This window comes from Eumetopias jubatus, unplaced genomic scaffold (assembly GCF_037043125.1).
Source record: "Eumetopias jubatus isolate StellerSeaLion01/CBP00866 unplaced genomic scaffold, mEumJub1_p1.0 scaffold_4, whole genome shotgun sequence".
Taxonomy (NCBI): domain Eukaryota; kingdom Metazoa; phylum Chordata; class Mammalia; order Carnivora; family Otariidae; genus Eumetopias; species Eumetopias jubatus.
In genome coordinates, this window is record NW_028274810.1 from 155,868,697 (window position 1) to 155,884,033 (window position 15,337).

Here is a 15,337-nt window from a genome sequence, read left to right on the forward strand (position 1 = left end):
CAGAAGAAGGAGAGGGAGAAACAAGCTCCCCGATGAGCAGGGAGCCCAATGCAGGCCTCCGTCCCAGGACCCTGGGATCATGACCTGAGCTGAAGGTAGACGCTTCACTGAGCCACCCAGGTACCCCAGGAAGTTAGTATTTTAGATAATTTAGGAAAGTTAATATTTATCTATAATATTGGATATTTTGTAGGAAATTTTAGCAAATAAAGTTTTATGTGAAAATATAACATTATGAATAATGGCTTTTGATACTGCTATATCTTCATTGACCTGAAAGACCACCATATGTATTCATTAGTGATGCGACCTTTAACAGTTTTTAAATGTGAGCTAAAATGGTTATTTTATATTTATTTCAAATTAGTGAAGATGCAGAGTTACTGTGGCGATTGGCACGGGCATCACGTGATATAGCTCAGCTTAGTGGGACCTCAGAAGAGGAGAAAAAACTCTTGGTCTATGAAGCCCTAGAATATGCAAAAAGAGCACTGGAAAAAAATGAATCCAGTTTTGCAGCTCATAAGGTGAGGTGCTTAAAGTAATGAAACTGTTACCATATGAGAGGTACATTGGTCTATACTTATTATTCCTAATTTACAGAGGAAAGAAAATTTGTCTATTTTAAAGAAGTAAGGAAGAGATTTATTTTTATAACGTTTTTTCAGAAAGATGTAGTTTTTTTCTTTGCATTCTTGAACACTTATTCTAACTTTATTAGTGTGTTGATAAATTACTTTTGTGAATGATTATTTTTAAACAAAAGTGTTAGTTGTTTTGTGAATTGCCTATATCTTTATTCCTAGTAGTATAAGCACTTGACAAGTGTTTACTAATTTTCCTTACATTATACTTCTGTTTCATGCAGAGGTGAGAATAGAGCAGCTGGACGGCTAAGACCTTGTATAACTTTCACATATAACTCTGCTAGTTCCTGAATTTCCTAACTGGTTTAGAATTTTTCAATTAATTGAAAAATTAATTGAACACTAATTCAATTAGTGTTTTTCAATTGGCACTGTGGGGACACATGGTGACATTATTGGTATTTGGATTAGGACATCACTTTATGATGTTGGACTTTCCTCAGTAGATCTGCCAAGTCATTGTGACAACCAAATTCCATCTCCACCCATTTCCAAATCCTCCCTTTAGGGGCCAGTCTCCCTCAACACCCCTCTAATACTGGTTTATATTAAAAATAAAACAGATACGGATTCCTTAATTTGTTGAGATTTGTTTCATGGGCCAGAGTATGGTCCATCTTCGTAAATATTCTTTGTGCATGTGAAAGGAATGTTTATTCAGCTATTGTTGGGAGTATTTTATAAATGTCATTCAGGTCAGGTTGGTTGATAGCCTTGTTCAAGTCTTTTGTATCCTTACTGATTTTCTATCTACTTGTTCTATAAATTATTGAGAGAGGCATGTTGAGATGTCCAAGTATAATTGTAGGTTTGTCTGTTTCTTTGCAATTTTATTAATTTTTGCAGCATGTATTTTAAAGTTTCTATTAGGAATGTAAACATTTAGGATTATTGTATATTCTTGGTGCGTTAACCTCTTTATCACTGTAAAATGATTCCCTTTATCTTTGAAATACTCTTGGTTTTATCGTCTACTTTGATATAAACATAGCAACTCTTGTTTTCTTTTGACTGTTAGCATGTTATATCCTCTGTCCTTTTACTTTTAACTGTGTCTTTATATTTAATATGTAAACAGGTGATTAAGTCTTGCTTTTATTTTTACTTATATATTTCACATTATATAAAATTCATCATTGTAATGCATATACTTCAGTGGTTTTTCACATTTTCCCTGTGTTGTGCAACCATCAGCACTAATTCCAGAATATTTCTGTTACCCCCAGAACAAACCCTATATCTACCAACAGTCATTTCCAATTCTCCCCTGCACCTGTTACCTGGCAAACACTAATCTACTTTCTGTCACAATGAATTTTCCTATTCTAGACATTTCATATAAATGGAATTACAATAGGTGGCCTTTATGTGTCTGGCTTCTTTCCCTTTGCGTAGTATTTTCAGGGTTCATCCATGTTGAGTAAGTGACAGTACTTCATTTTTTTTATGACTGAATAATATTCCATTGTATGGATATATCAGTTTTGTTTATCCATCAGCTGGTGAACATTTGGGGTGTTTCCACTTTTTGGCTGTTATGAATAATATGCGGTGTACAATTGTGTACAAGATTTTCTGTGAACATTTGCTTTTCTTTTTTTTTCTTATGGAGGTAAAGTCACACAGCACAAAATCACCCATTTTATAAATGCACAGTATGGTGGCCTTTACTACATTTATAGTGTTGTACAACCATTACCTCTAGTTCCAGAACATTTTTATCACCCCAGAAGGAAACCCATTAAGTCCAATTAAGTAGTTACTCTCTGTTCCCTCTTACTCCCCTGACAACCACTAATTTCCTTGCTGTGTCTATGGCTTTACCTTTTCAGGATATTTCAGAGGAGTGGCATCATACAGTATGGGATCATTTGTGTTTGACATCTTTCACTTACCATGTTTTTGAGGTCCATCCACATTGTAACATGCATCAGTATTTTATTTCTTTTTATGGATGAATAACATTCCATTGTAGGGATATACCACATTTTGTTTACCCATTGATTAGTTGTTGGACATTTGGGTTATTTCCACACTTTTGGCTATTGTTTATAGTGTAAATATCAACATTCATGTACAAGTACTTTTTAAATACCTGGTTTCTGTTTTTGTTTTGTTTTGTTTTTTAAGATTTTATTTATTTGTTTGACAGAGAGAGAGACAGCAAGAGAGGGAACACAAGCAGGGGGAGTGGGAGAGGGAGAAGCAGGCTCACCGCCGAGCAGGGAACCCGATGCGGGGCTCGATCCCAGGACCCCAGGATCATTTCCTGAGCCAAAGGCAGATGCTTAAGGACTGAGCCACCCAGGCGCCCCTAAATACCTGTTTTCAGTTCTTTTGAGTATATATATCTAGGAATGGACTTGCTGGGTCATACGTAATTCTATGTAATTCTTTTTTTTTAATAGATTTATTTATTTATTTTGGGGGCTGGAGAGAGAAAACGAGCAGACTCCCTGCTGAATGCTCAGGGAGCTAGATGTGGGGCTCGATCTCACGACCCTGAGATCATGACCTGAGCTGAAGGCAGATACTTAACCAACTGAGCCACCCAGGCGCCCCTATGTAATTCTTTTGGAAGAACTGTCGAATTGTTCTTCAAAGCAGCTATATCATTTTCTTTTGCCACTAGCAGTGTGTGAGGGTTCCAGTTTCTCCATATCCTTGCTAACACTTGGAATTATCCACTGAAAAAAATTAAAACTAGTGCATATGAAGTGCTTTCTTATGGTTTTGCTTCGCATTTTCCTAATGAGTAGTGATATTGAGCATCTTTTCATGTGCTTATTGGACATTGGTTTTGGAGAAATGTCTATTCAAATTCTTGCCCCATTTTTCAACTAGGTTTATCTTTTTATTGTTGAGTTTTGAGAATATTTTCTGGCTATTAGTCTCTGATTAGATATATGATTTGCAAATATTTTCTCCCATTCTGTGGATTGTCTTTTTACTTTCTTGATGATGAGCTTTGATGCACAAATTTTTAATTTTGAGGAAGTCCCGTTTAGTTTTCTTTGATTGTTTATGCTTTTGGTGTCATATCTAAAAAACACAGATTTTCACCTCTGTTTGTTTCTAAGAGTTTTATATTTTTTAGCTGTTACATTTAGGTCTTTGATCCTTAAAGAGTTAGCTTTTATACATGGTTGAGATAGGAGTTCAAATTCATTTTTTTGCATGTAAATATCTAGTTGTCCTACCATCATTTGTTGAAAAGACTGTTCTTTCTCCATTTTCATCTTTGATGAAAATCAGTTGAACATAAATATATAAGTTTATTTTTGAATTCCCAATTCTGTTTCATTGGTCTAATTGTAGACCTGTTGGTCTTTGTGATTTTCATATGGTGAACCATCCTTGTATTTTGGGATAAATCCCATTTGGTCATGTTGTGTCTTGATTATTACAGCTTTGTGATAAGTTTTGAAATAAGGAACTGTGAGTCTTCTAGCTGTTCTTTTTCAAGATTATTTTCTCCATTCTGAGTTCCTTCAATTTCCATACATATTTTAAGATCAGCTTGTAAATTTCTTCAAAGAAGCCAGTTGGGTTTTTGATAGGGATTACATTGAATCTGTAGGTTAGTTTGGGGAGTATTGCCATCTTAACAGTATTATGTTTTCTAATCCACAGGTATGTGTTGTCTGTTCATTTATTTAGATGTTTTTCTTCTTTCAACAGTGTTTTGTAATTTTCCGTCTTAAGTCTTGTACTTTGGTTAAATTTATTCTTTAAATATTGTATTGGAATTCTTAATTTCATTTTCAGATTGTTCATTGCTAGTGTATAGGAGTGCAACAAATATTTGTATATTAATTTTATATCCTGTAGTTTTGCTGAACTCATTTATTGGTTCTACTAGTTGTTTTGTAGATTATTTAGGTTTATTCTATATTATGAACGGGTCTGTAAATAAACTATCCATAGATAGTTTTACTTTTTCTTTTCCAATCTGGACCCCTATTATTTCTTAGTATCTTGCTCAATTTCCCTTGCTAGAACTTCAGTACAGTGTTGAGTAGATATCTTTGTTTTATTCTTGATTATAGGAGGGTAGCTATTAGGCTTTCACCATTTACTGTGATGTTAGCTGTGGGTTTTCCATAAATGCTCTTTATCAGATTGAGAAAGTTCCCTTCCATTCCTAGTTGTTGAGTGTTTTTATCATGAAAGGGTGTTGGATTTTGTCAGATGCTTTTCTCTGTGTCTGTTGAGATGATCATTTTGGTTTTTTTCCCCCCTTAATTCTTTTAATTTGGTATCTTACATAATTGATTTTCATATGGTGAACCAACCTTGTATTTTGGGATAAATCCCACTTGGTCATGTTGTGTAATCCTTTTCATATGCTGCTAAATTCAGCTTGCCATTATTTTGTTGAGGAATTTGGCATCATAAGAGACACTACTCTTTAGTTCTCTTTTTTCTTTTCTCTGGTTTCATTGAGAAAAAATTGACATACATTGTTGTATAAGTTTAAGGCATACAGCATGATTGCTTGGTTTGCACATATTGTGAAATGATTACCATAATAGGTTCAACTGATAACCTGTCTTCTAATATAGATGTGGTAAAAAGGAAAGAAAGAGAAAAAAATTTTTTTTCCTCGTGATGAGAACTCTTAGGGTTTATTCTCTTATGAACTTTCCTATATATCATACATCAGTATTAGCTGTAGTCTTCATGTTGTACATTACATCCATAATACAGTTCGCCCTTGAACAACATGGGGAGAAGCTACTAATAACCTGTTGACTGGAGGCTTTAATGATAACATAAATAAGTACATATTTTGTATGTTATACGTCTTATATACTGTATTCTTACAATAAAGTAAGTTACAAAAAAGAATATTTCAAAAAAATGATAAGGAAAATAGATTTACAGTAGTATATTTCTCGAAATCTGTGTATAAGTGGATCTGCACAGTTTAAATCTGTGTTGTTCAGCTGTATTTATTTATCTTAAAACTGGAAGTTTGTACCTCTTTTTTTTTTTTAAGATTTTATTTATTTTTTTGGCAGAGAGGGACACAGCGAGAGCACGAACCCAAGCAGGGGGAGTGGGAGAGGGAGAAGCAGGCTCCCCGCGGAGCAGGGAGCCCAATGCGGGGCTTGATCCCAGGACCCTGGGATCATGACCTGAGCCGAAGGCAGACACTTAACGACTGAGCCACCCAGGCGCCCCTGGAAGTTTGTACCTCTTGACCACCTCCCTCCAATTCCCCCTCCCCCGACTCTCTGCCTCTGGTAACCACAAGTCTTATGATTGTTTTTTTTTTAAGATTCTACATGTGAGTGAGAATATACAGTATTTTTATTTCCTTAGCATAATACCTTCAGAGTCCACCCATGTTGTTGCAAATGGCAGGATTCCCTTTTTATTGTTGAATAATATTTCATTGGTGTGTGTGTGTGTGTGTGTGTGTGTGTGTGTGTGTGTGTGTGTGTGTGTATATACACACACCACAACTAATTTATCCATCATCTGTTGATCTGTACTTAGGTTGTTTCCATTTTGGCTATTGCAAATGATGCTTTGAACATGGAGGTGCAGATACCTTTTCAAATAGGTGGTTTTTTTTTTTTTTTTTGGATAAATTCCCAAGTGTGGAATTGCTGGATCATATGTAATTATATTTAAATTATTTGAGGATTGGCTATACCAGTTGGTATCGGCTATACCAATTTAGAATCCCTCAGTCATAAGGGTACCCTTTTCTCCACATCCATGCCAGCATTTATCTCTTTTTGATGATGGACATTTGTAACAGGTATGAGGTGATACCTCATTGCTGTTTTAATTTGTATTTCCTTAATGACTGTTGATGTTGAGCATCTTCTGTTGGCCTTTCTTATATCTTTGGAGAAATGTCTATTCAGGTCCTCTGCCCATTTTTAAATTGTGTTATTTGGTTTTTTGCTATTGAATTATATGTAATTGTATGAATTATAATTCAGATATTAACCCTTTATTAATATTGTTTGCAAATATTTTCTCCCATTCGGTAGGCCTTTTCATTTTGTTGGTTTCTTTTCCTGTGCTGAAGCTTTTTAGTTTGATATAGTACCACTTGTTTATTTTTTATCTTGTTGCCTGTACTTTAGGTGTCATATCCAAAAAATCATTACCAAGACCCATGTCAAAAGGCTTTATTCCTGTTTTCTTCTAGGAGTTTCATAGTTTCAGGTCTTACATTTAAGCCTTTACCTCATTTTGAGTTAATTTTTGTGAGTGGTATGTGTCTAGTTTTATTCCTTTACATGTGAATATCCCATAATCCAGTGCCATTTTGGTAGTCTGTCCCTTTTTTTTTTTTTAAGATTTTATTTATTTATTTATTTGACAGAGAGAGAGACACAGCGAGAGAGGGAACACAAGCAGGGGGAGTGGGAGAGGGAGAAGCAGGCCGCCTGCTGAGCAGGGAACCTGAAAGGGGGCTCGATCCCAGGACCCTGGGATCACAACCTGAGCTGAAGGTAGACGCTTAACCGACTGAGCCACTCAGGCACCCCTAGTCTGTCCTTTCTTAATTGGATATTCTAGCTCCCTTGTCAAATATTAGCTGACTGTATATTCTTGGGTTTTTTTCTGGGTTCTCAGGTCTGTTCCATTTGTCTATTTGTTTTTATGCCAGTACCATGCTGTTCTAATGACTGTAGCTATAATTTATAATTAAGCTTGTTCTTTTTTCTCAGGATTTCTTTGGCTATTTTGGGTCTTTTGTGGTTCCCTCTAAGTTTAAGGTGTGTGTTTTTCTACTTCTGTAAAAAATGCCATTGGTATCTTGATAGGGATTGCATTGACTCTATAGATGGCTTTTGGTAGTATTGCTATTTTAACAATATTCTTCCAGTGCATGAACGTGGGTTATCTTTCCATTTATTTATATCTGATTTCTTTGATCGTTATCTTGCAGTTTTCAGAGTAGAGATCTTCTTGTATAAGTTTATTCCTATTTGATTTTGATCCTCTTGTAATGGGAACTATTTCTTTTTTAGAAAAGTTGTTGTTAGGTTATAGAATTGCTACTGATATTTGCATGTTAATTTTATATCCTGCAACTTTACTGAATTCAATGATTAGATCAAACAGCTTTTTTTGTTGTTGAGTCTTTTGGACATTTATATATAAGATCATGTCATGCGCAAATAGAAACATTTTTACCTCTTCCTTTCCAAATCTGATAACTTTTATTTTTTTTTCTTGCCTGATTGCTCTAGGTAGGACTTCAAGTACTGTGTTGAATAGGAGTGGTAAGAGTGAGCGCCCTTGTCTTGTTCTTGGTCTTAGAGGAAGTTTTTCAACTTTTCATCATTGAGTATGACGCTAGCTATGGATTTATCACATATGGTCCTTACTATGTTGAGATATATTCCTTCTATCTCTAATTCAGCTTGTTGGGAGTTCTTATGAATGGATGTCAAGTTTTGTCATATGTTTTTCTGTATCTATTAAAATGATCATATGATTCTTTTTTTCTATTAATGTGATGCATCACATTGATTGATGCATGTGTGTTGAATTATTCTTGCATTCCAGGGATAAATTCCATTTGATTGTGCTGAATTATTCCTTTTAATGCTCTGCTGAATTCTATTTTTTAGTATTTTATTGAGAATTTTTGCAACTTTATTAGGTTTCTTTTGTTGTGATGTTTTGTGTTGGTTTTGGTATCAGAGTAACGCTGGTGTCATAGAATACTTAAGAAATGTTCATTGTTTTTCTGTTTTTTGGAAGAGTTTAGAGAAGCTTGGTGTTAATTTTCTTTAAACATTTGGTAGAATTTGTCAGTGAAGTCATCTGATCCTGGTGTTCGCTTTGTTGGAAGTTCTTTTGATTACTAACTGTAGTATTACTTATTATTCGTTTGTCAGATATTTTGTTTATTCCTTTTTTTTAAAAGATTTTGTTTACTTATTCATGAGAGACAGAGAGAGAAAGAGGCAGAGGCAGAGGCAGAGGGAAAAGCAGGCTCCCTGCAGAGCAGGGAACCCGATGAGGAACTCAATCCCAGGACCCTGGGATCATGACCTGAGCTGAAGGCAGACACTTAACCAACTGAGCCACTCAGGCACCCAGATTTTTTGTTTATTCTCAAGTCAATTGGATTGTTTGTTGTTTCTAGGAATTTTTTTCATGTTTGCTAGGTCACTTAATCTGTTGCTATACAATTGTTGCTACTATTCCCTTATAATCTTTTTATTCCTAGATTTATTACTGAGGTTAGTAGTAATATACGTCCTCTTTGAGTCCTGAGTTTAGTAATTTTTCTCTTTTTTTCTTTTTATGTTTGGCTAAGGGTTTATAAATTTTGTTGATCCTTTCAGAGAATTAATTTGGTTTTGCTATTCTTCTCCATTTTTTCCTATATTTTATTTATTTCCACTCTAGTCTTTATTATTCCATTCCTTCTGCTTACTTTGGGTTAGTTTGCTCTTCTTTTCCTAGTTTCTTAAGGTGAAGTTATTGGCTGATAACTTTCTTTAAGGTAGCCATTTATAGCCATAAGTTTCCTTCTGAATACAACTTTGTTGAATCCCATTAAGTTTTGTAATGTTGTGTTGTTTTGTTCTTAAGGAATTTTTAAATTTTTTTGTGATTTATTTGACTCATTGGTTATTTAGGAGTGTGGGTTTTTTAAAGATTTATTTATTTATTTGAGAGAGAGCGCGAGTGAGTGAATGAGATGGGGAAGGGGCAAAGGGAGAGGGAGAGAGAGAATCTCAAGCAGACTCCCCACTGAGCACAGAGCCCGACGTAGGGCTCAATCTCAGGACCACGAGATGATGACCTGAGCTGAAACCGAGAGTTGGACACTTCAACTGAGCTACCCTAGGAATGTGTTTTTTAATTTCCTCATAATTGTGAATTACCCAAATTTCCTTCTTTTATTAAAATATTTTCATTTTGCTGTGGTCAGAGAACATACTCTGGTTTCTGTCTTTTAAAATTTGAGACTTTTTTATAGCCTAATATATTGTCTATCCTGGAAAATGTTCCATGTGAATTGAGAAGAATACATAGTCTGCTCTTGTTGGGTAGAGTGTTCTGTAGATGTGTGCTAGGTCTAATTAGTATATAGTAGTATTTGAGTCTTCTCTTTGCTGATTTTCTGACTAGTCTTAGAAGTGGAGTATTGAAATCCCAACTATTATAGTTGAATTGTCTCTTTATACCTTCAAGTCTGTCTGTCAGTTTTTGCTTTATTTATTCTGGGGCTCTGTTGTTAGGTGTATATTTGTTTATAATTGTATGTTCTTGATAATGTTTTTCTTTGTCTCGTATAATAATTTTGGTCTTAAAGTCTGTTTTGTCTATTATTAGATCATTATCTAATTCTGATTAATATCTACTACCACTTCAGCTCTCTTGTGAGTACGGTTTGCATGATAAAACTTCCCTCTTTTTCCTTTAAACCTATATACCTCTGAATCTAATTGTATTGTAGACAGTATATAGTTGAATCATGGGTTTTAATACATTTTGCTAACCTTTGCCCTTTATTTGGAGAGTTTAACCCATTCACATGTAATTGACAATAAGAAATTCTTTTGCAATTTTTTTTTCCGGTCTTTTGTTTCTCAAGTCTTCCATTAGTGTCCTTTATTTAGTATTAGGTTTATTTTGTTGTACCGTTTTAATTCCCTTGTTGTTTCTTGTAGTAAATATTTTGAATTATACTCTTAGTGATTATCCTGAGGAAAACCATTCATTTATTAATTAACATTTCAATAGTATACCAACTTTGCTGTTGTGTATCTCTGTTCCCATCCCCTTATTCTGACCAAATCAGCTGGCATTTTGATCTTGGACTTCCCAGCCTCCAGAAATTGTGAGTAATACATTTATATTGTTTTAGCTGCCCACCCTAGTATTTTGTTCTAGTAGCACAAGCAGACTAAGACCAATGTCCATGGTACTGATTTGGCTGTTAATCTTATTGAGAACCCTTTGTACATGACAAGGCACTTTTTTCCTGCTGCTTTCAAGATCATCTCTTTGTTTTTATCTTTGGGTTTGATTATGCTGTGTCTAGTTTGGATCTCTTAATTGATCTTACTTGGGGTTTGTTTTCATCAAAGTAGAGAAGCCTTTGGCATTTATGTTTTCAAATATTCATTCTACCCCTTTCCTCTTCTCTCCTCCTGGGACTTTTCTTATGTGTATTTTGGTAGGCCTCTGAGGTGGTTTCATTTTCTTCATTCTTTTTACTTTGTTTACTGTGTAATATGAATTGACCTATTATCTTCAAGTTAGCTAATTCTTTCTTCTGCATATTCACATCCACCATTGAGCCCTCATTTCAGTGTTGTGTACTTTTCAACTCCAAAATATCTCTTTGGTTCCATTTTGTAATTTCTGTCTTTTGATAATTCTCTATTTGATGTGATACTGTTCTCATAGTATACTTGTTTTTTAGACATCATTTCCTTGTTGAACATACATAAAGTCTAGGATGCCCAGCATCTGGCTTCTTCATGCATAGTTTCTGTTGATTTTTTTTCCTCCTGTGTGTGCATTATACTTCTTATTTTTTTGCATGCTTTATAATTTTTTGTTGAAAACTGATGATTATTATAATATGGTAAATCTGGAAATCAGATTCCCTCTTTTCCCAGAATTTGTTGTGGCTGCTTATTTAGTATTTCTTTCTTTCTTTTTTCTTTTTTAAGATTTTATTTTTAAGTAATCTCTACATCCAGTGTGGGGCTCAAACTCACAACCTCGAGATCAAGAGTCGCATTCTCTACTGACTGAGCCAGCCAGGCCCCCTCTGTTGTTTTTCTTTAGTGGCTTTTCTGAACAAATGATTTCTTTGTCATATATAGCCACTGAAGTCTCTCTTCTGTTAGCTTAGTGGTCAGGTAATGATTGAACAGGTAGTTTATAAAATGGAACCCAAATGTTTTCCAGTGTTGATCATAGGGCTCTGTGTATGTGTTGAGACATACCTTTAACACTTAGCTGGGCAGTTTTAAACTGTACCTAGCTTTCACTTCCTGTTTATGAAGAGCCTTAAGGTCAGCAGGTGGTAAGCTTAGGGCCATCTCAGATCTTTCCTAAGCATATGTGTCTTTTTTGGATTTTCAGGGATATTTTGGAGCTTTTTTTTTCCCCCCTAAAATGCTTTGCTGTTTAATTCAGTAACAAAATAATTCACATTTTAGTATGCTTTCAAAGCATGACATTTGAAGTCTATTTTCTCTTCCTTTGACATATGCATTGGCAATAAAAAATAAAATGTCATGGTATAGCAGTATGCGTGGCACTCAAAATTCTGTCAGGTTATAACCCTATCAGTGTGATTCACAGGGTTATGGAGCAGCAGTGGAAATCAGTTAAAATATCACATATGATTTGGGCGCCTGGGTGGCTCAGGTCATGATCCCAGGGTCCTGGGATTGAGTCCCACATCGGGCTCCCTGCTCAGCGGGAGCCTGCTTCTCCCTCTGCCTGCCACTCCCCCTGCTTGTGCTATCTCTCTGACAAATAAATAAAATCTTTAAAAAAAAAATCACATATGATCTCTCATCACAATTCAGCTCTGCCATGTTGAGCAAAAGCAGCTATAGTCAATGCATAAGTGATGAGCATGACTGTTGTTCTAGTAAAGCTTTATTCGTGGGCACTGAAATTTGAATTGAACATAATTTTCATATGTCATGAAATACTCTTTTGGCTTTTCTTTACTGAAGCTTTTCAGAGCCCTTAGGGACATCTCTACCTAACCTTCCTCCCCACCGCCCCCAGGAAGCAGCCTTTTTTTTTTTTTTTTTTAAAGATTTATTTATTTATTTATTTGAAAGAGAATGAGAGAGAGAGAGAGTACATGAGAGGGGGCAGGATCAGAGGGAGAGGCAGACTCCCTGCTGAGCAGGGAGCCCAGTGTGGGACTCGATCCCGGGACTCCAGGATCATGACCTGAGCCAAAGGCAGTCACTTAACCAACTGAGCCACCCAGGCGCCCCCAGGAAGCAGCTTTATCCTTTATCACTAGGGCCTTTTCAGTTTAGGTGAAATATGTACAAGGCCAGTCTTCCAGGGAGCCACGAAACAGATCAAAACAAATAATTAATTATAGTTCTCCATGAATGAGATCTGTTCCATTTGGTACCAGGAATGGAGGGCTGTTTTCACAGCTCCCACTGAGACTGGGAGTATGGGATGGGACTGGAGTAAGATAAAACAGCACAAAGTTCACTTTTCTCATTAGGAATAATCTGTTGCTTTGAATAAGCATTCCCAGGTCACTGCAAGCTTTAGGTTAATTTTGGAGTTCCAAAAAAACATTGATTCTAATAATTGTTGCTCATTTTTATTTATTGCTTTTATGGAGGAGAGAATTCAGATTTCTTTGCTTCCCTTTTTTCACTTACGTCGCTGTCAGTCTGTCTTAATTTTAATCCAATTTGGCTTTCAGTTGGGATGTTTGGACCATTTACATTTAATGTGGTTAATGATATTTTTTGTTTTAAATTTCCTATCTTTCTATTCTCTATTTGTTCCATCTGTTCTCATTTTCTTCTTTTTCTGCCTTCTTTTGTATTGGACATTTTTTGGATTCCGTTTTATTTATTTGAGTGACTTAATGGCTATAATTGTATTATGTTGTTTTAGTGGTTGCTTTAAGTTTTATAGTGTATATCTTTAACTTATAGTCCACATCAAGTGATATATACTTCATGTGTTAATAACTGCTCTTTGTGCTATTACTGTGATACGTCTTTGACATATGTTAAAAATCTCAGAATACTGCCAGTCTAATCAGGGAAGAAAATGTTTAGGATTCATCCATAAGCTTGTGTTTGCTTTGCATATAGAAGATAGATATATGAGAAAAGTGATGTTACCCAGAGTCCTGATATGTGGTAGAAGATCAGAACACCAAATCTGAAACCCTGTGTGACCCCTCTACTCATTTGGATTTGGGCAACTGGATAACTCTCAGTAGAGATAAGTGAGCATCACCTATAGAGTAGGGGTGTGTGTGTGTGTGTGTGTGTGTGTGTGTGCGCGCGCACATATGCACGTATGTGTGTTTTAAGGTATACTTTTTAATTTTCAATAAACTCACCAAAATTTTGGTGGAGAATAGATTTAAACAGAAGTTTGTTTTAGTTAAAAATCTTTCTGGTTATAATCATTAAAACCCCACACAAATAAGCTCAAACAAAAACAGGGGAGGTGTTTTGTTGTTGTTGTTGTTGTTTTTTTTATAAGGAATACTTACTCTCTTTCATAGAACCTAAAGGCAGGGTGCTTTTGGTTCAGGAAAAACTGGCTCAATTGCTCTGATGTTCCATTGTCTTTCCTCTTTGCTGTTACCTGCAAATCTTTTTCTCTATGGACTCTTTTTTTCTCATTCTGTCTTGTGACTTTCTACAGCACTTGAGTTTCTGAAGCTTGGATATTTTGGATTTAGTCCTTCGGGATGAAACTCAGTCTCAGTTTAGGTGTATTGTCTTAAGTATGGCTACAGGGACAAAGTCACAATTGACAAATGTGGGTTATTTCTGTAACAGTACAGATGGGAGAAGAGGCAGCTTGCTGAAAAGAGGATGAGAGAATAAAATGATAGTTACTCAGTTGCACATTTTTCTAAATTTATACTCCAGTCATAAACACGAATCATTATTTCCCCATTGTGCTGATAACTTCCTTAGCGACTCTGTTCTTTATCTTGTATTATAGTTTTCTATAAACATGTCCTTGAGTTCTTTAAGGTCCATGTCTACTTTTCTTTGTATGTGACAGTATATTTAATACAGTTTTTATGCTAAGTTTTTGTTGAATGAGAATTACTATTGAGGAATAAATATTCAGTTTTACCTTGTATTGAATGAAACCTTAGTGGAGTATTATTATTCTTACATGTTTTTTACTTCTGTTTTTAGTGGTATGCAATCTGTATTAGTGATGTTGGAGATTATGAAGGCATCAAGGCTAAAATTGCAAATGCCTACATTATCAAGGAGCATTTTGAGGTACTGATGAATTTTAAAGGGAATTAGTTTTTTAAATAAATTTCTGTTTCACTTATCTATTGCTGTGTAGCAAACCACCTAAAACTTAGAGGTCTAATGCAGTGACAGCTTATTTCTCAAAATTTTGTGGGTTAACTATGTAGTGGTGCTTCTGATCTGTTTGGTGTAGCTGAGGTCATTCATACTGCTGCCTTCACCTCTGACTTCAGCTAGGACAGAATGTACAAGATGGCTTCTTAGATGATGGTTTCTCTCCACTTTTCTTTGCATTATTTAGTCGTCTAGCCCAAGCTTCTTTACAGCATGGTAGCTGGCTTCCAAGAATTAGCATTCCAAGATAAAATTCCAGTGTGCAAACTTTTATCAAGCTTCTGTTTTGCATCACACTTGGTAATGTCCTTTGGACCTAAACAAGTCGTGTAGCGAAGACCAGAGTATGTGGGAGGGAACTTTACAAGTTCCTGAATACCCTGAGGTGTGGTCTGGTGTAAAATCTAACACAATTGACAAACCACTCCCAATAATAATAGTACTATTTACGATTTTTATCTCTGTGTATTTTGTGTTTTCATATTTTCCCCAAGGTTCTTTTTTTTTAAGATTTATTTATTTGAAAGAGACACACACAGCGAGAGAGGGGACACAAGCAGGGGGAGTGGGAGAGGAGAAGCAGGCTCCCCCATTGAGCAGGGAGCCCGATGC

At 35.5% G+C, this 15,337-nt stretch overlaps 1 protein-coding gene across 2 annotated transcripts in view; it reads left to right on the top strand.

Annotated features, from left to right (window-relative positions):
* RMDN1 (regulator of microtubule dynamics 1) overlaps nucleotides 1-15,337 on the top strand; it is a 49,375-nt gene that overhangs the window by 24,588 nt on the left and 9,450 nt on the right. For both annotated transcript variants that reach the window (XR_003610792.1, XM_028113104.1), the window contains exons 4-5: nucleotides 368-527; nucleotides 14,546-14,635. Coding sequence is in view for 1 of the 2 variants with exons in the window: in XM_028113104.1 (XP_027968905.1) it covers nucleotides 368-527; nucleotides 14,546-14,635 (250 nt within the window). In the remaining variant the exon portion in view is untranslated. The remainder of the gene's footprint in view (nucleotides 1-367; nucleotides 528-14,545; nucleotides 14,636-15,337) is intronic.